At 34.0% G+C, this 19,353-nt stretch overlaps 2 protein-coding genes across 4 annotated transcripts; both read left to right on the plus strand.

The window, feature by feature from the left end:
- The first annotated feature begins 4,992 nt into the window (after positions 1–4,992).
- Positions 4,993–9,413, plus strand: LOC106444927 (fimbrin-1). 3 transcript variants are annotated; one of them, XM_048742543.1, is made up of 15 exons: positions 4,993–5,256; positions 5,490–5,624; positions 5,710–5,880; positions 5,947–6,179; positions 6,267–6,438; positions 6,512–6,550; positions 6,747–6,815; positions 6,895–7,011; positions 7,288–7,499; positions 7,604–7,756; positions 7,834–8,033; positions 8,123–8,280; positions 8,358–8,454; positions 8,809–8,900; positions 8,996–9,413. In XM_048742543.1, the coding sequence occupies exons 2-15, from the start codon at positions 5,538–5,540 to the stop codon at positions 9,266–9,268; spliced, it is 2,073 nt and encodes a 690-aa protein (XP_048598500.1). In that variant the 5' UTR covers positions 4,993–5,256; positions 5,490–5,537; the 3' UTR covers positions 9,269–9,413. The 3 variants fall into 3 exon arrangements, with proteins under 3 accessions (XP_048598500.1, XP_048598499.1, XP_048598501.1); XM_048742542.1 differs by having other exon boundaries at positions 5,037–5,256; positions 5,433–5,624; XM_048742544.1 differs by lacking the exons at positions 4,993–5,256; positions 5,490–5,624; positions 5,710–5,880 and having other exon boundaries at positions 5,945–6,179; positions 6,262–6,438.
- A 161-nt stretch (positions 9,414–9,574) lies between these two features.
- Positions 9,575–14,379, plus strand: LOC106444890 (DNA topoisomerase 1 alpha). The gene is made up of 15 exons (XM_013886316.3): positions 9,575–11,279; positions 11,383–11,553; positions 11,647–11,727; positions 11,801–11,860; positions 11,953–12,047; positions 12,117–12,273; positions 12,345–12,470; positions 12,575–12,655; positions 12,744–12,834; positions 12,936–13,069; positions 13,173–13,244; positions 13,328–13,417; positions 13,533–13,636; positions 13,724–13,892; positions 13,983–14,379. Exons 1-15 carry the CDS (start codon positions 10,449–10,451, stop codon positions 14,049–14,051), a joined length of 2,331 nt encoding a protein of 776 aa, XP_013741770.1. The 5' UTR covers positions 9,575–10,448; the 3' UTR covers positions 14,052–14,379.
- The last annotated feature ends 4,974 nt before the right edge of the window (positions 14,380–19,353 follow it).

The raw sequence follows: 19,353 nt of genomic DNA on the forward strand, positions 1-19,353 counted from the left end.
ACACTTCTTTAAATCGAAGTAATTTTTAATATTGGAAGCACTATATATATTATTTCATTCAGATTAAATAATATAGTCTTGATTTTTATTCCTAAAAGCTTTAATGAAATATCATGACAAGATTCCAATCACCTTTTTTTAAATTTGTTTAAAAAATGAAATATTTGATCATTCGTCTAATGTTTGTTTCTCCCTAATATCATATCTAGCTATTATAATTGTAAGAATGATATATTTGAACTATTTATAATAAGTTTTCTGGTTTTCATTTAATAAATCAAACAGTTTTTAGTTTATATATAACTTACATATACTAGAATGATAAATTATTATATATTTTTTCATTGGTATACTTCTTAAGTAACTAAACTGTAGGTTAATAAAATAAATAATTTATTTTGTTGTTCTAGGATTAGATGATATTTAGACCAAACTTGTGAATATATACTAGATATATATTTATATTTCGAGTCTGCACTTATATTCTATAATAGCTTGATATAGTAAATTTGAACACTAACTTGTGAATAGAGTTTGCGAGTGATTTTCTTCAAAGATTTAATTTTTAGATATGTATCTGAAATGAAACTAATTTTTACAGATGCTCATTTTTTTAAATTGATACTTATGCAATTTACCAAATTCACATAAGAAGTTAAAAAAGAAACAAAACTAATATTATTGAAAAGGAAACGAGAACGAAAGAGGACTAATTTATAGAGGTAGAAAATGAAATCACTTATGGAGAGCCATAGTAAACAAATCGAGAGCAAACCCAACTCTCTTTCGTTATTTTACAATCGATGTTGCATATCTAGTTTTGGTGATTTGTGTCAGCCACAAAACTTAATTTATTGTATGCATATAAAGTATTAAAAATAATTAAAATGAATTATAACATGTTAACTCTTTAATAACGATGATACATTTAATAGATTAACATTTGTATTCATCTTCTCACAGTTGATAAAGATTGTTGTATTGCAAAATGTTAAAATCATTTAATAAATAAATATTAATACAAAAAATTTACTCTGCGCAAAAGCAGATTATCGTCTGGTCCACGTAATAATTCGGCCAATGTAAGGAAAGAAAATAATAATATACTTCTCCATTTTTTAATATAAGTCGTTTTAGAGAAATTTTTATGTTTCAAATTATATGATGTTTTCGGTTTTCTATGTAAAATTTAATAACACTTAATGTTATATGACCAATGATAATATACTTTCTATTTTATTATTGGTTGATTTATGGTTAGATAAATAATTAATGATGTTTTTGTTTTGAAAATATAAAAATTTTATAATTTTTTAATTTATGTGTAAAAGTCTAAAGCAATTTATATTAAAAAAAACCGAAGGAGTACTATAATGTTGTAGTTATTTATTTGGTTTACATCAAAACATCATTGGTCGGCGGCTCAGCGCGAGCCAAAATGAACCAAGTGGTGAATGAGTAATCAACAGCTAATGCGGGTCCCGTTAACGTGGCCGTCATGACTTATCTGTATTTGTACACGTGGCGAATATCTATTGGTAGTTACTCATGAAATCAGCAAAGACGCGCAAACCTGTACGATATACGTGAGGCCGATGTTTGCTGTATTAAACCACCACTTTTGAAAATCTTGTAACACATCTTTTATTTGTTGTCGCAAATAAAATAAATTTCGAAGGAAAGTTTCTAACCAGGATGTTGATGTTGTTGTGTATACATTGGAATTTATCTTTTATCGGATTAAAATATATATTTATTTACGCCGTCAACCTGCAATACTTAATTATTTCAGGCTCATAAATTAATTAAATAAAGCTCTCATGTGATGTTGACCTCAATCTTGTGCTTACTATGGTGTAGGGCGGTTTAATCGACGACCAACATACAGAGCCGGGCTTGTACAGAGTCCTACGAAACATCGGTATGGGGCCCCCACTCTATGGGGCCCCCATTTTCAGTTTATTTTTATATGTACGTATAGGAATGTAAATATTGTGTAGGTTATTGTCTACAGCTCAAAAGTAACTTTGGTAATTAACTTATTTGACTATTTGTATTTCATTTTTTTTATATAATAAAACTAAAGAAAGTGAAAGGCATTTCTCTTTAAAATTGCAAGACAAAACTTGATACAATGTCTTTTCAGCTTCTTCTCCTCAGAATCAATTGTTTTGTTTATAATTATTTTAGATGTTGTTTAAACAATTAAACTACGATTATTAAAATTTTATTTTTGAATAGGGCCCCTAGATTCACAGGTCCGGCTCTGCCAACATACCTGGCAGTCTACAGTATTACGAGAATTAATTTGTTTTTCCCTTCAAATGATTGGACCCGTTAGGCCGTTACATGGACTCTTAACGGAACACACATTTATTAGTATTTTGTAAAAATTTACAGATATTTTGTTATTAGAATAGTTGTTTAATTTTACGAAATTTTATTTTTCCAAACAAAAATCCTAATATACAACTGGTTTTGACATTGAACTGTCACACTTTGCGAATATGTTTGAGCATGGAGCTTGAGATCCGTACACTACGCCTCGAGTAACCCAAGTTAATCCAAGACCGCCTCTCTTTGTTACTAGAATGCCGATCAAGATATCAGTCTGTTGATCATTCCAATAACTTTTGAAGTTTCAGAGCGAAAAATGACACGCTTCAGTTCAAGGCTGATCATGTTCTCGTATCAAACCTATATTGGCTGCGTTTAGCTTAAGCCTCATCAAGATTGTCAATGAAAGTGAACGTGCTTATCAGCTTATGCTGTGAGATAAAACATGCACATTGTGATCTAGTAGGACTCAAACAACCTCTCCCAAACTCTTTTTCTTTGACCATGATGACTGATGATGAGACCCAATGTTACATTTATTGTTTTAACCCAATGCATCAGAGACTCTCATATCTAAATTTTCATTACAATTATCTTTCACTTACCTTTGTACCTTTGTATCTTTTCTTATTGTCAAACTTTAAAGTAGCTAAGATATTTACTTTCTGTTAAAAGTGCTCAACATATCCTGTACTGTACTGACTCATGACTACTCTTCATTAGCTAGTACACATTAATACTTCGCTACTTTTAGATAATTATAAAAAAAACAAACAACAAATGACACACACTGGTCATTTAATTCATCTTTTCTTATAACAATAGCGAACAAATCAGTTTCTAAATTATATAGTTTGGAAGTTTGCTTCGAAACAAACACAAGTTGGGAAATAACCACCAAACAAAAAGACGTTAAAGAAACACCAAACGAATAAAAAAAACATCATAGACAAGTTGGCATGTGAATGTAGTGCTTACATGTGAATGATGTTAATCCTTTTATAGATATTTTGGTCTATCATTTATAATAATAGCTAGATACTATTACAGAGTGAGATTTGCCAACATGTTTACATATACATTTTGGTCGTCAATATACTTGTTAAAAATCTTTGATGATATAAAAATATTTAGATACTTGTTCCCATCAAATTACACTTATAAAATTACATATCTTAATTAGTACTTTTCGTAATAAAGATCCCCGTAAAGAAAGTTTCTATACTAAATAATGCTGCTTGAAAACTTGTGACCATTGTATACCTATTAGGCTATTACCTCTCTGCACACAGCATCCTATTACAGTAATAGGATGGAACCAAGGGCGGATCCAGAAATTTATTTAGACTGGGGCACATAACTATATTTATTATAATTAATATGATAATTTATTCAAAATATAACATAGTCATATAAAATCTCAAAATTAAACTGAAAGTTTACAATAAACTAAAAACATTAAAAAAAGAAATAAGAAACTTATATTATACTATAGACATTGGTTTCAATGTAAATTGACAATGTTTCTAAAAGTATTGTTCTATAAGCACCTAATAAAACCAACTATAGTAGTATTTCATATACATAAACAATGAAATGAAGTGAATAATTTAGCTGAAATCAAATATATGATAAATTATTAGAAATGATAAATAATTTTACTTACTAGAGACTCTAAAGAAGTAATCTTGATGGATTCAACAATGTTCAATTTTTAAATTAATACCTAAAATTAATGTCAACAACATATTCCGTGTACAAAGGTTTGTGCTATTTAGTAAAATTAGGAAATCTTCTTTTGTCTTTTATAAAGAAAATAGACATAGGACTTGTAACATTCAACTTCAACAAAAAATATTAGGATTTTTAACATTTTGATTAATAATTATATGGGCTGGAACACATTAATTTTATTTGTAATTGGACTGAAACATTTTTGTTTTGTTTTGATTGGGTGGGACACTTTTTTGTTTAATTTGGGTGGGGCAATTTTGTTATTTTTCTCCCTGATTTAACTAAAACCAAATTTTATTTTACTATTAAGAAAAGAAAAAAAGAAGAGTGTGGGGGCAAGTGCCACACCCATTCTTCTCCTCCGTCCGCCCCTGGATGGAACTAAGTAACGAACTCAGTGATGGGAATTAAGTAACGAACTCTTGACATAACTAAGATTATTACAGTTAAAAAAAAGATTATTACAGTAACTATTTGTAAATAGCTTGGCCACAAAAGGTGGAGTGTGAAATCACTCTTTAAAATGGGCTTAAGACCAGTGTTGACGTCAGCAGACCCATTAAGCCGTATTGTAATTTTGTTAAGTAGAGATCTGATGGATGATTTATGTTTTACCTTTAAGTATATTTTGCACCCATTTTTGAACATCTACCAGTTTCGGACATGAACACCATTGCGAAGTTTCGAAGCTAGTAAAAAAATGGTTAGGCAGACATTAATTGAAACCCATTTAATCTAGTAAATGGTGTAAATGCAGACAAATATGAGATGTCAAGAGAAGTGACACGTAGACAAGTCGTTACATTGTGAGGTCAGCGTCCCTTGTCGAGCTGGACGCACATCCCATCCACATGTCTCCCTCACCGAGCGAGTTTCGTAATCCAATAATATACTCGCGCGCGTAAGAAATAGTAACAAGCATTCGCATTAACAGCACCTCGCACGAAACATAAAACTCGTTTTATTTTCCCTCCTCTATTCACGCACGGCTTAGTTAATTGCTCACACGTATAGTAGCAAAAAAAGATCGTACCTTTTCTCTATGTTCCTTCATCTTCTTGAGGTTGCTTCACGTGACAAAAGTTTGCACATTGCGGTTTAGTTCCTCCCTCTCGGTTCATTCGCCACATCGATATCGATGTCATCGTAGTGATGAATTCAACGCCGAATGTTCCTTCACCCGAGGTAAGATAATTAGGACAATATCTTCCATCTCTCGAGATTTAGTCGATTTTGTAGGTTGCGTGATGGAGTCGTCTTTGTTCTTATCTTTACCAAAAGAATGGTCGGTTAACACAGTTTTGTTTTGTCTTTGCTATATTAAGGACAAATTTTCGAATTGTTTCTTTTTTTTTTCTTAGCCACAAAGATCAATCCCTTCAATTACTCCAGCGAAGCTTACGATGATCTGTTTCCAGGGAGATTCGAAAAAGAGGATTCTATCGTGATCAAGTGTTTTCAGGGAGATGTCAGGGTTCGTGGGTGTTGTGGTTTCGGATCCATGGTTACAGAGCCAGTTCACACAAGTCGAACTTCGTACTCTCAACTCCAAGGTTTCTTTTCTCTCTCTCTCTTTCATTGTTCCTCTTTTTTACCTTTACATGGATGAAACTAATCAATCTTGATTTCTTGTGTTAGTTTGTGTCGTTGAAGAACTCAAGTGGAAACATCGCAATAGAAGATCTCCCTCCTCTATTGTCAAAGTTCAAGGCCATTAGTGCAACATTTAAGGAAGACGAGATCAAAGAGATACTTCAAGAGTTAGCTTCTGATACAAGCAGTGATGTGGAGTTTGAAGAGTTTCTCAAGGTACTGTGGTGTTTCTTGTTGGTGAACCACTATGAATGTGATATTGATTGATCCTATGATGTGCAGATATATCTCAACTTACAAGGCAAAGCAGCTGAGAAATCTGGTGGACACTCATCCTCATTCCTGAAAGCCAGCACCACCACACTTCTCCACACTATAAACCAGTCGGAGAAAGGCTCTTTTGTTCAACACATCAACAGATACCTTGGTGATGACCCCTTTTTGAAGCAGTTCCTTCCTCTTGATCCTGATTCTAATCAGTTGTATGAACTTGTGAAAGATGGTGTACTTTTATGGTAAGCTGCACGTTTCCACATGTTTAGAGTTATTCATCTCGAGCATCTGAGGTTTCTAACTTTTGACTTGTTTCTCTCCTAGTGCAGTAAGCTCATAAATGTAGCAGTTCCAGGGACAATAGACGAACGAGCCATCAACACGAAGAGGGTGCTTAATCCCTGGGAGAGGAATGAGAATCACACGCTTTGTCTCAACTCTGCCAAAGCTGTGGGATGCACTGTTGTTAATATTGGGACACAGGACCTGGCCGAAGGACGGGTATGTTTTGTCTCCTCAGTGACCTATTAGCTAAGAAGTGTTCTGACCATGGAGGTTGTATGATGTTTTGCAGCCTCACCTAGTGCTAGGATTGATTTCACAACTCATAAAGGTATACACTCATCCACATATATTACTTTTGCTTCTAAAACATTCAAACTTTACTAGATCACAGTTGCATTAGTTTGTACAAAGGTCTTTTTTAATCGAATAAATTTAACATTCTTTCAGAAAAAAATATATATATATGTATATTACTTTTGCTTTCTGTTCTCAGTTATTTAACTAAACAATGTTGGTAAGTGCAGATTCAACTGCTGGCTGATCTCAACATAAAGAAGACACCTCAGCTTGTTGAGTTGCTTGAGGACAGCGATGTAAAATGAGCTACCAATCACGTTATCTCACCAGGTGTTGTGAGTTATAAGTGTGTAACAAGTTTCTTATCTGTTGCAGGATGTTGAGGAGTTGCTGAGATTGCCCCCTGAGAAAGTCTTACAGAAATGGATGAACTTCCATCTTAAGAAAGGTGGTTACAAGAAAACCGTCTCAAACTTTTCTTCTGATCTAAAGGTATTACTATTTGGCTTCTCAAAGTATAACTTGAAAAGGCAACCTCTCTCTTTTGCTTATCCAACCAAACTCTTTACATTCAAGATTGTACTTATGTGCTACTGTTCCTTAACTTTTTGGATGAGAGAAATAATATGAATTATAAATGTCATAATATAAACATACACTCTTTTTCACTTAAGTTTTGGTACTTTCATTTCATGGATGCAATTTGTTGAATCATAAAAAGCAATTTTATGAATGAAATTTCTTGAACCTCATCAAACTAATCTTTAGGATGCACAAGCCTATGCTTACCTACTCAATGTTCTTGCGCCTGAACACTGTGACCCGGCTACACTAGATGCAAAGGATCCACTTGAAAGGGCTGAACTAGTTCTCTGTCATGCGGAGAGAATGAACTGCAAGCGCTACTTGACGGCTGAAGAGATTGTTGAAGGATCTCCAAATTTGAATCTCGCATTTGTGGCACAAATATTCCATGAAAGGTTTGTATTCTCTTAAACTTTCATCTGTCAAGCAAACTTTTAAGTTTAATTGTTTTGTTCTCTATACACTTAGCTTCACTCTTAACTCTATGTACCTGTTGCAGGAATGGTCTAAGTACGGATGGTAAGTATTCATTTGCGGAGATGATGACCGAAGATGTACAGACTTGTAGAGATGAAAGATGCTATCGGCTATGGATCAACAGCCTGGGGATTGAAAGTTATGTCAACAATGTGTTTGAAGATGTTAGAAATGGGTAAAGCTTTTATTTATATTTCCTTTTAGTAACGCAACCAATCTTTAGAAGTTGTACTAAAACGGGTTTGGTGCCAGATGGATTCTTCTGGAAGTTCTTGACAAGATCTCTCCTGGATCAGTCAACTGGAAACACGCTTCAAAACCTCCCATTAAGATGCCATTTAGAAAAGTGGAAAACTGCAATCAAGTGGTAAAGATTGGGAAAGAGCTAAACTTCTCACTCGTAAATGTAGCTGGAAACGACATAGTCCAAGGGAATAAGAAGCTCATTCTTGGTAATCATCATTACCCTAGAGAGAGCCCATGTTTTGAGTTTCTTCTTCTAGCTTTATGCAAGAAGGTTATGTTTGTCTGTCTCTCTCAGGTCTCTTATGGCAGTTGATGAGGTTCCATATGCTACAACTTCTCAAGAGTCTGAGGTCGAGGACACGTGGTAAAGATATGACTGATGCAGATATCCTCAGCTGGGCTAACCGGAAAGTAAGAACCATGGGGAGAAAATCTCAGATAGAGAGCTTCAAGGTAACCTTTCTTTAATATCAACTTCAAAAACATTTATCTTAGTACTATTGTCTCAAATAAATAAAAAAATGCTTCAGGACAAGAGTCTATCGAACGGGTTATTCTTCCTAGACCTTCTATGGGCGGTTGAGCCAAGAGTTGTTAACTGGAATCTTGTCACCAAGGGTGAAACAGGTTCACTATTTTCCCACTCTATTCATTCTTACTAGATTCTACTTTCTATTTCTATGTATCATTTTAAATGGTGTTTAAGGTTTCTTCACAAAGATTAAAAAAATACAGAATTTTATGCAACTTATCTCGGTTACATCAAATGAAAGAATTTCAACCAATAAAAAAAATATGCAGTATTTTTTTTGTAATTGGTTGCAAATTTCAAATGACATTGAACAGTAAGAAGATCACTTATTGTGAAACAAAATCAAAATCCTTAAACACCCCTTAAAATGATACGGAGGGAGTATCTACTTTCTCTGTTTAACCAGAATCAAAGCTTATTTGGTTATCTTGATTGTTGAAATATTACAGATGAGGAGAAGAGGTTGAATGCTACGTACATAGTCAGCGTTGCAAGAAAGCTTGGATGTTCTGTTTTCTTGTTGCCTGAAGATATCGTTGAGGTAAAGAACCACGATCTATAATGTATTCTCTGGTACTTGGTTAGTAGAGTTAATGATGGACAGATGGTGTCGTGTCTGGGATGATGTTGTGACAGGTGAATCAGAAGATGATCTTAATCTTAACGGCGAGTATAATGTACTGGAGTCTTCAGAAACGCTCAACGGAGAGTTCGGATTCGTCGTCGAGTCAGAGCACCACCACAACGTGCACCACCACCAGCACAGACGCGTCTCCTGCTCCGTCTGTCACGGGAGAGGACGAAGTTTCCTCGTTGAGCGGCGAAGTCTCAAGCTTGGCTGTTGATGACAACGAGGCTGATGCGGTTTCAGACATTACCATTGTCTCCGAGGAGACACCCAACGAATAGAAAGAGAGAGAGTGTGTGAGAGAGACAACAATATCTCTTGCGAGAGCAAATTAGCCTTTGTAATAACATCATCTACTCTGTAATCTGTATGTGTTTTGTATATTTGTTGTCTTTACAAATAAATGAGAAACGATGTCTATAATAATGTTAGGTTCCGGCTACGTGATATGTGGCATGAGGAGCTCTAGCCGGCGGATAAGTTCCCAAGGAAAGCAAGTCGTGTTGTAACAATTGAAGACGTATATACCAAAAAGATAAAAAGGTTCTGACCAACGAAGCAACCAAAAGGTTCAAAATATGGTTAAGAGCGGTTGTATACATCTACATCATTTTGGGTAATTATACGGTTTAATTGTTTCTTTCCTGGTTTAACATAACTCTGGTTTATTATGTGAACGCATCTCGATTAGGGCGGTATGGTAAAAATACTAAAAAAACGCGCCGCTCGATACGACGTCGTGGGGAGTGAAACTGCCAAAACTAAACCCTCTTGACGAAATAGAGTCTCTCTATGCCTTAGGCTCTCCAGCCTCCTCGGCATAGGAAGCGTAACATATATAAGAAGAAAGAAAACTTACAGAGAGACAAAGGTTAGGCTTCATCCAGAATTTCAACGCTGCTTCTTAAATAAGGTTGATTATTTTGTTTGATTTGATTTGATTCAGCAGCACAAATCTTTTCATTGTAACACAAGTTAGGGTTTCAGGTACGAGTTTGTGGGATTTTCTCTATCTCAGTTGCACACTATTATTCTTCTTCTTATCAAGATTCTAGTAAATTATGTATATCCCTAAGATTGGGTTGATATGTTTTTTTCCAGTGGAGGGGACACGTAAGTTGAATAAGACGTAAACTAGGTACTCTTATAGAGATTGCTCAAAAAAAAAAAAGGGTACTCTTATAGAGAACTACTAAAAGCTATCTTTGTGCTTCCTTGATGCGTACGTTTGCGTAAAGCATTGTGATACATGAGCACATAGACCAGAAGTATGATGATGTCTTCTCTCTATTTCTTGATTTCATGAATTTTTCTAGGATTTTCCTTTTTCCTTATTGCCTTTTTCCTAGAGAGTTCTCACATATAAATAAGGTTTAGGTCTCTGTAGATAAATTTTTACTCAGTTTCAGTTTCGATTATTATATCTCAGAGAATACTTGTTAACATATATTTTCATCAGGTATGGACTCTGAGGCTGTTTCAAAACCAGTGATGCACAACGATGTTGATGATAATAAGCCTTTAGTGTTCAAGAAAAGTGTTGTTATACCCTCAACTGTTAAGGATGGAGATTCTGAGGATGATACACCTTTACGTTCCATAATCTCCATTGCGCCAGAACAAAAGATCAACGGAAACAAAGGTTTGGATAGGTCAAGTAGAATCATTAGACATGAAGAGTCAGATGATGATGAAGCTCCAATATCGTCAAGGTTACAAAAGAAGAATGGAAATAAACTTCTGGTTAATAAGTTACAGAATGATTCCAAGCTTCAAAGTAAAGGGACAAAGGTGTCTGGCAAGAGACTTCTGGAGAAGGACAGTTCTACACATCAATCTTCCATGAAAAAGCACAAGGCATCATCTTCATCTGCAAAACAAGATTCTGCGAAAACCGAAAATTTAGATAGAAAGAGAAAGGCTGTGGTATCACCTAATGAAACTGATGATGATGATGATGATGTTCCAATTGCCAAGAGAATCAAGTCAGATTCCTCTAACAGTAAAACACCATCTGCAAAGCTTAACGTAACAAAACAGAGTTCTACTTCATCATCTAAGAAGCCGGAAGTGACAAGAGGAGCTTCTCCTCCGCCCAAGAAAAGGAGCAAAAGATCCAAGAAAAACTCTGATTATGCAAAGTCTTCAAAATCTTTACGTTCTGGAGATGGGAAAAAGAAATGGACTACATTGGTGCACAATGGTGTCACCTTTCCACCACCTTATCAACCTCATGGGACTAAGATTTTATACAAGGGAAAGCCAGTCAACTTATCTCCTGAGCAAGAAGAGGTCATCCCTCTCTCCCTTTCCCTCAGTGTCATATATATTCTTAAATATCCTCCAATGAATCAGCTTCATTAATCATTCTGCTGATGATTTGCTACTTTTGTAGGTTGCAACCATGTTTGCTGTGATGAGGGAGACAGACTATTATAACAACCCTTTATTTAGAAAGAATTTCTGGAGTGACTGGAGAAAACTACTTGGAAAGAAACATGTGATACAGACGCTAGATGATTGTGACTTTACCCCAATATATGAGTGGCATTTGGAAAAGAAGCAGGTAACAAGTCAACAAGACTCTCTAATTTTTCAGTTTATACGACTGCATTGATGTTAATTACAGCTATATTTTCTTTCATTTGATAATGTGCAGAAGAATAAAGAGAAAAAAGAGAAAAAACAGGAGCAGGAAGAGAAGTATATGTGGGCTATTATAGACGGTGTCAAAGAGAAAGTAAGTTCATGTAAATGCTCTCCATCTTTTGGGTTAAGGCTTACTTACTGTGATGGTTGTCTCTCTCTTTCAGATTGGGAACTATAAGGTTGAACCTCCTGGGTTATTCAGAGGCCGGGGAGAACATCCTAAGGTTCTTTTCTTCATGAATGTTTCATAAATAACATGCATTTTTGGGTTTAGGTGGCCTTTGATAAAACCAGTTTATGACCTGATTTTTTGCAGATGGGAAAGTTTAAGAGGCGTATACATCCTCATGACATCACTCTAAACATAGGGAAAGATGCTCCTATCCCTGAATGCCCCATACCTGGTGAAAGGTGGTATTTTAACTTTAGTCTCTGGAAATGCTGTAGTCTGTGTAATAACAATGTGACTTGGTTTTGCAGATGGAAAGAAATAAAGCATGATAACACAGTCTCATGGCTAGCAATGTGGAATGATCCTGTTATCTTAAGAAAGGAAAAGTATGTTGGTCTGTCAGCTAGCAGTTCTCAGAAAGGACAAAGCGACAAGGATAAGTACGAGAATGCCAGGAAGCTTAAGGTATATATGTAGTCCAGATTTATTCTACAGAGACATAACCTATTCTTAGCTACTTAAATTTTTTTGTTCAGGACCACATAGAAAGTATAAGAGAAGCTTACACCAAGAACTTTACTTCTAAAGATGTTCTAAAGCGTCAGATAGCTGTGGCTACCTATCTCATTGATAAATTGGCACTTAGAGCTGGTACTGATAAGGTAATACGTAAATGATATGCGAGTAATGACTAACTAGTATGCAGAACAACTCTCATTATTAAAAAAAAAAAAATTCTCATTATTTGTTCACTTGTTCTGGACAGGATGATGATGAGGCAGACACTGTTGGTTGCTGTACGCTAAAAGTAGACCATGTGGTGTGCATTCATCCAAATCAGTTAAAGGTATTAATTGGATCTTGAAAGTGTTGACGCTAACTTCATATGGCTTGATCTTGACAGACTTTTTTTCTCTTTCTAATGTGTGTTTTAGTTTGATTTCCTTGGTAAAGATTCAATAAGATATGAGAATACTGTTGAAGTTGAGCCTCCTGTTTACAAAGCCATTGGACAGTTCAAAGCTGGTGAGTTATACATGGATTTGAGTTTGTGTTACAACATTTAAATCGTTTCACATGAGTTTTATTAATAAATTGGTTTAACTTTTCTATAATCATCCATCCAGGTAAATCCAATTCAGACGATCTTTTTGATGAGATAGACGCAAACAAACTAAACGCTCATCTTAAGGAGCTTATGCCTGGACTCACAGCTAAAGTATTCCGTACATACAATGCATCCATCACCCTGGATAAAACGGTATGATTGAAACCTTGGCCCTCTCAGTTTTGTTGCTGTTTAACTTCCAAAAAAGTATGAATCTGATTGTTCTATAACAATATATGTTCGGATGCTGTGACAGTTGCGTCGAGAAACCAAAGATGGTGTTGATGTCAACCAGAAAAAAATAGTTTATGATCAAGCCAACAAGGAGGTGAGATTGCCCAAGTTATAGTGGTTTTCTTTACTTCCTTGAAAGCAAAAGAATGATGAGTATATCTTTTTTAATTCTTGCAGGTGGCCATAATTTGTAATCACCAGCGTGCTGTTACAAAGTCTCACGGTGCACAAGTCAAGAAACTGAAAGATAAGATAGATGAACTCAAGGTAAAATCTCCTTATACAAGATTCTGAATAACCAATAATATGTTAACTTTAGGAAGTTGTCTTAATCTTCCAATGGATTTTTATAATTTGCATTGTGTTATTTATATTGTCACAGGAGGGTCTAAAACAACTTAAAACCAACCTAAAGAGGGCTAAAAAGGGAGAAGCTCCATTAGAGAGTTCAGATGGAAAGAAAACGAGAAACATAACTCCAGAAGCGTAAATATAACAAAACCTTCCTATCACTTACACAAGAGACTTTTAAAACTAGAATATCTATCTGAAATTGTGATGTTAAAATGGCAGGTGGGAGAAGAAGATAACTCAACAGAAGATGAAGGCTGAGAAGATGGAACGGGACATGCAGACAAAGGAGGATTTGAAAACTGTGGCCTTGGGAACGTCTAAAATTAATTACATGGATCCTAGGATCACAGTAGCGTGGTGCAAACGTAATGAAGTACCCATTGAAAAGGTAAAAATAAAAATATTGGTGTTACTTGTGGGGGGTAAAGTGAAAAAGAAACGACTGAGTGGTCTAAATAGCGTTAATGGAAATATGCAGATGTTCACCAAGACTCTCCAGGAGAAATTTACGTGGGCAATGGACGTGGAACCTGACTTCAGATTCTAGCATGCAGTAGCCGCAGCTTTGAAAATTTCTGATACTCTACGCTGTATTCATTACGAATGTTAATTAAATAGTTGAGTAAGAATGTTTTATGTTTCTATATATAACTTAGAGCATCCACATTAGTGAACCCCATGAAAGGGGTTCACAAAACATTTTTTTATTATTTTTTTTTTTGGATTGATTTTTGTTTTTTAAAAAAAAAAAAAAAAAATTATTTTTTCGGACCAGTCGCGGGCCGCCACGTGCCGTGGGGCCCGCGCTACAGTGATGAACCAGGTTCATGGGGAAGGGGTGGAGAGAGACAGGTTCATCACTATTCCTTATTTTAATATTTTTTTTTTTGGGAATGTGTGTGAACCCCCCATAAGTTCACTAATGGGGGTGCTCTTAACCAAGAAAATTCTCTATATTAAATGAGAACTCACTGAAGTGACTTTTGCTTAGATGTCAACGGGAGTTTAAAAAAAATTGTTATAACTTGATTGTTTGAATGATATTTAATTTTTAATTATTTTAAGTAGATCTAAAATAAATGGTTAGTCTAAATCTAATTAATATCACTTACCAAATAGTTTAAATGATAATATAAATAATAATTTATGGTAACTGATTGTCAAAATTATAGAAAGTGTTATAATGTTTGATTATTTATTTTATATTTATATACTACTCAAAATAATTAGTAGAACACAATTTATAGAAATCGATATAATGATTTTATATTTTTATATTAAACATTATATATGTATATAATCTAAACTATACTAAAAGCCAAATATAAAGCCCTCTGAGGGGGTCCACATCAGCATGTAAATTCATCCAGTAATAATGCAGCAAATCGCCACGTCATCGTGGTTTGGGTTTCTGATGTTTTCTGCCTGTTTTTATCTTGATCTTACGGCCCACAGTCTGCAGATGCTGGCCCGACCCGATGTGTTATGCGTTGTCTTCGTAACCCTAATTCGATCTTCACTCACCTTTCGACTTCCATCTCTTCCTTCGATCTTCTCTCGCCTTTCGACCTCCATCTCTTCCATCTCTATTTTCTCCAAAACCGTTTTGCCGAGTAATATCTCCATTAACTCCTCTAACCAAAACTATACTAAAATCATTCAATGGATCCTTTCCACCTTCCTCACCAATTTTCTGTTTATAAATATGTTTTCCTATCTTATGCGTCCTTCAAAGTTGATAATGTTCTCTCTAAAATTCATTGCGATGGAACCCACCGGCAAATCTTTGATCTCCACCGACCGCAAGATCAGCGATAAGACCGCCGTCTCCTCCGCGTATGTGAAACCAAACGGATCTTCGATCTCCACCGACTGCAAGATCAGCGAGAAGACCGTCGTCTCCTCCGCGTCTGTGAAACCAAACGGATCTTCGATCTCCACCGACCGCAAAGGAAGCTCTGGAGATACTGCAGGTGATAAGGCTAGAAAAGCCACTGAGATCCTTGAGGCAGATGAGGAAAAACGTCCTAAGAGTGGCTAATGGGTTTTCTACTTATCTTCTTATGCAGTGATTGTTTTTTTTTTTTGCTGCATTCCAAGTCTTTTTTTTTATGTTTCTCTTTTGGCTTTGTGTTCTTTTCCTTTCAGACTTCTGGCTTTTTACTTTTATGTTTAAGTTTTTTTAATACAATTTCGATATATGGTTTCTTCTTATCCTTCTGAGCAATTTACATATTGTATTATGATCTTTTATGTATTGTATTTACCTATGCTGCAATTTGGTGTGATGAGGACAGAGTGCTACGAGTCTTTAAGTTTGTGAATATTCATAGACATAAAGGGGGACAGCTCTATCTTCTCAGGTTCGTTTCTTGGAGCAGAAGGTAGTAGTAGTAAAGATAAAACTCCACTTTTGATATTTTTTGTTTACGATACTTCTAAAATTTAGGAAAATTTTGATTTGATTGTTCCAATTGTCTCAAATGATGCAGTGTGCAGATGCTTGAAGAGGAGGTGAGAATCAGAAGAAACTAAACGCTCACAGGATTGACTTTGCGCTCCATCTATATGCACCACTCTCTTTGCATTATTTTTTTTCTTTGTTGTTGATGTTTTTGGATTGAAGTTTCCTTTAGTCATAAAGAATGACTCCCTCTTTTGAAACAAAGTGGAAGAAGAAATGATTTTCATCATTCATTTTTTTTTGCTTGAATTGCCTACGTTAATGATTTGAAACTGTGATTTACTATTACGCAATCAAAGCAAACATATTAATACCTCTCAATGTCTACTCTACAAACGTATTTTTTTTTTGAAATCATTACAGAATACCATATTTATATCAATCTGCGTATGAAAAGGAAAGTTAATATTCTTAACAATGCTTCTTTGAACTGAATAGTGGAACTCTTGCCTAATACCCTGTTGTAAACGATTCTCTCATAAACCTACCTCTTTCTTGCCTAAACCAACAGCTCCTCTCTCCCACCTTCTCACGACTATTCTCCAGAAGCTCTGTAAGCTAAATAGAATCAATATTAACTCAACATATTAGTAAGCAGGTATCTGTATTGACATATCTGATCTGCAGCGAGTTGGTTGCAACAGTCGCTGTTCAAGACTAGAATGGATAACACACCCTCCAACCAAGCCACATCGCTTGCAGATAAACAAGTCATCTCCTGCTTCATTCTCTGCAGTGTTTAATCGGAAATAAGCCATGGCTAAATCTCAGAACTGATTCGAATTGTTCAGCGTAGAAGCTTTTATACTTTTCGTTGCTTTTAAGCTAGGCTCTACCCTTAAGGTTTATAATTGTTTGAGGCCATTTGTTGCGTTTATTATCCTTGCTCCAACACGTTATCCAACCCCTTTATTTATCAAAGATTGGATTGACAATTACATAGAGAAGAATTATAGACTAAATATAAAAAAATTCTGAGAAAGACTTGCAAAAACAGACTCCAAACCAATGTTCTAAATGTATAATTTATATTTTAGTGTTATATATTGTGTAACTCTATGATATTATCGTTTATATTTTTTATTCCATATTATTAATATATAGTGATTTTTATTTATTTATTTTTTGTTACTGGATAGTGATTTTTTAATACATTTAACTTTTTATTAGTTTTTTACTTACTGCTATATTTCAAGTTAAGTACAATAAAATATATTATTATTTGATTTATATATTTTGTATATAACACATTTTAAATTAATTTATATTATACTTTTGACATCTATCCTTGTAGTATTTTACAGAATTTAGAAATAAAAATTCTGTTCTGTTTAAATAATGCAGCTCTATTATTTTAGTAAATTTTTATGCATAGTAGCATATATCATATTATTTAAGAAAATTTATAATTTAAATTTGATTTTTCTTTAATATTCTAAATTAATTACCAAAACTTCAAAGTTTACTAATAACATGTTTTTAAATAGTATATGAACTAAAGTTTATTATATACTATTATATTTTTTATATAAACATTTTTAAACAATATACTGTTGATAGTTTTAAAACAATTTTACGTCAATCCATTCGATCTGGTGATTAGAAAATATATTACATAGTTTACGAATAAATTTATTTTTAGATAATATATAGTTATAGATATAAGAGTTTAGCCTATGTTAATAAATTTATTTTTGTAAACAATATTATATACTTTACAAATTATAACCCATTTTAATGATGAGTGCTAATTTATTAAAATTAAACATTTAAAAAAAATATATATATTTTACTTATTTATTACAATTTGTAGACCAAAAAGACAAGCCAAATTACATATTAGAAGACGCCGAAAATATATTAATTATAATGTTCATACTACAAAATACAACTCTATTATATCGTATTGGACATTCTTGTGTAATTCCAATAGCAATTACAATTTTGCAGGAAGTTATGTATTTCAGATAAAAACGTGGTAAGCAATGTAAGAATATCTATCTATATAGTCAATGATATAAAATTTGTATTAAGAAGTTAGCTAACTATACTATTAGAAGTTTTGTAGGTAAGACAACTGTAATTTCGGATGAATTTCTTATGCTTTGTATGAATGATATTGTTTTGGTTGCACTCGCAGACCTAATAATTTTACAAAAAAGTATGTACATATATTATCAATTCAAACAACATTAGAATAAATTATTTTTATTTTTATGAAATATTTAATAATTAACAGAATATTAATTTAAATATATTATAACTTTGTAATACTGGAGAATGTATATTCTTGCTTAAAATCGCATGTTTTACATTGATATCTCACATGCAACACATTCCTCAAAGAATCCACCAACTTCAGGAAGGAATCTCAGTGCGCCCTATCACGGTTTATATAAGAAGTGTTTGGAACATCAGAAAACACCAAGCGGATAATACTAAAGTTTGCATCGGCTTCATGTGCTACGACCACCACGTAAGCCTTTTATTAAAACTTTAACATATACATATATATGTATTTTCCAATTCAACATATTTGGTTTAAAATACTCACTATTTACTCAATTGGTTCGGCACATCAAAATTTGTTCACATTCAGGGACAACTATTTAGAAGGTCGGTTCACCGGAAACATTCAGCCAAATAATCCAAAAAATATTTGAATTTTCAGGATTTTCTGTCATACATAATTCACGACATCGAAAACTCACCCAACTGCCGTATTACATTCAGATCGATCAAAAGACAATAACATCGAAAGTTACAGACATTGGTCCAATATTTCCAGTTCACAATTTCTCTCCCCAGAATTACAAAAATCTATTGTGCTTAGCCACTACACCCACCTACTTACCAGGTAAGTAAGTCAGCCCAATATCAATTAAACAAATATGGATGTTTATTCTAACTCATAATCATTGTGCAGATGTCGTCGGGCAGATACTCATAATACAAAAAATAAATCCGTACCACCCAGAATTCAATATTGATGCCCCAATTGGTCTACGACTAAACATGTAAGTCTAACACAGTAGGTAAAACGAAATCATAATTCTCTTCATACATATACCTCTATCTCAGGTCGACAATTGTTAAATTCATACTGCGCGACAAGTAAACGGCAGATTTTAGCATCCTACAAAACAAGAAGAATACGAAATTTAAAGTTGTCATCATCACAAGCATAATTCCTAAACTTTTCCAAGGTAAATAATTTTGTTAAACACATCAAAACATAATACATATCTATTTTTTTTTATCAACAGAACAATAATATTCAATATTTTCCATGCAAACTACTACTCAGTTCATCACCAGCAACAAAATTTCTACTTCAACAAATCAATTGATTACATAAAGCATTTCAAAAGGCGAATAAAAAATC

Source organism: Brassica napus, chromosome A1, assembly GCF_020379485.1.
Source record: "Brassica napus cultivar Da-Ae chromosome A1, Da-Ae, whole genome shotgun sequence".
NCBI lineage: Eukaryota > Viridiplantae > Streptophyta > Magnoliopsida > Brassicales > Brassicaceae > Brassica > Brassica napus.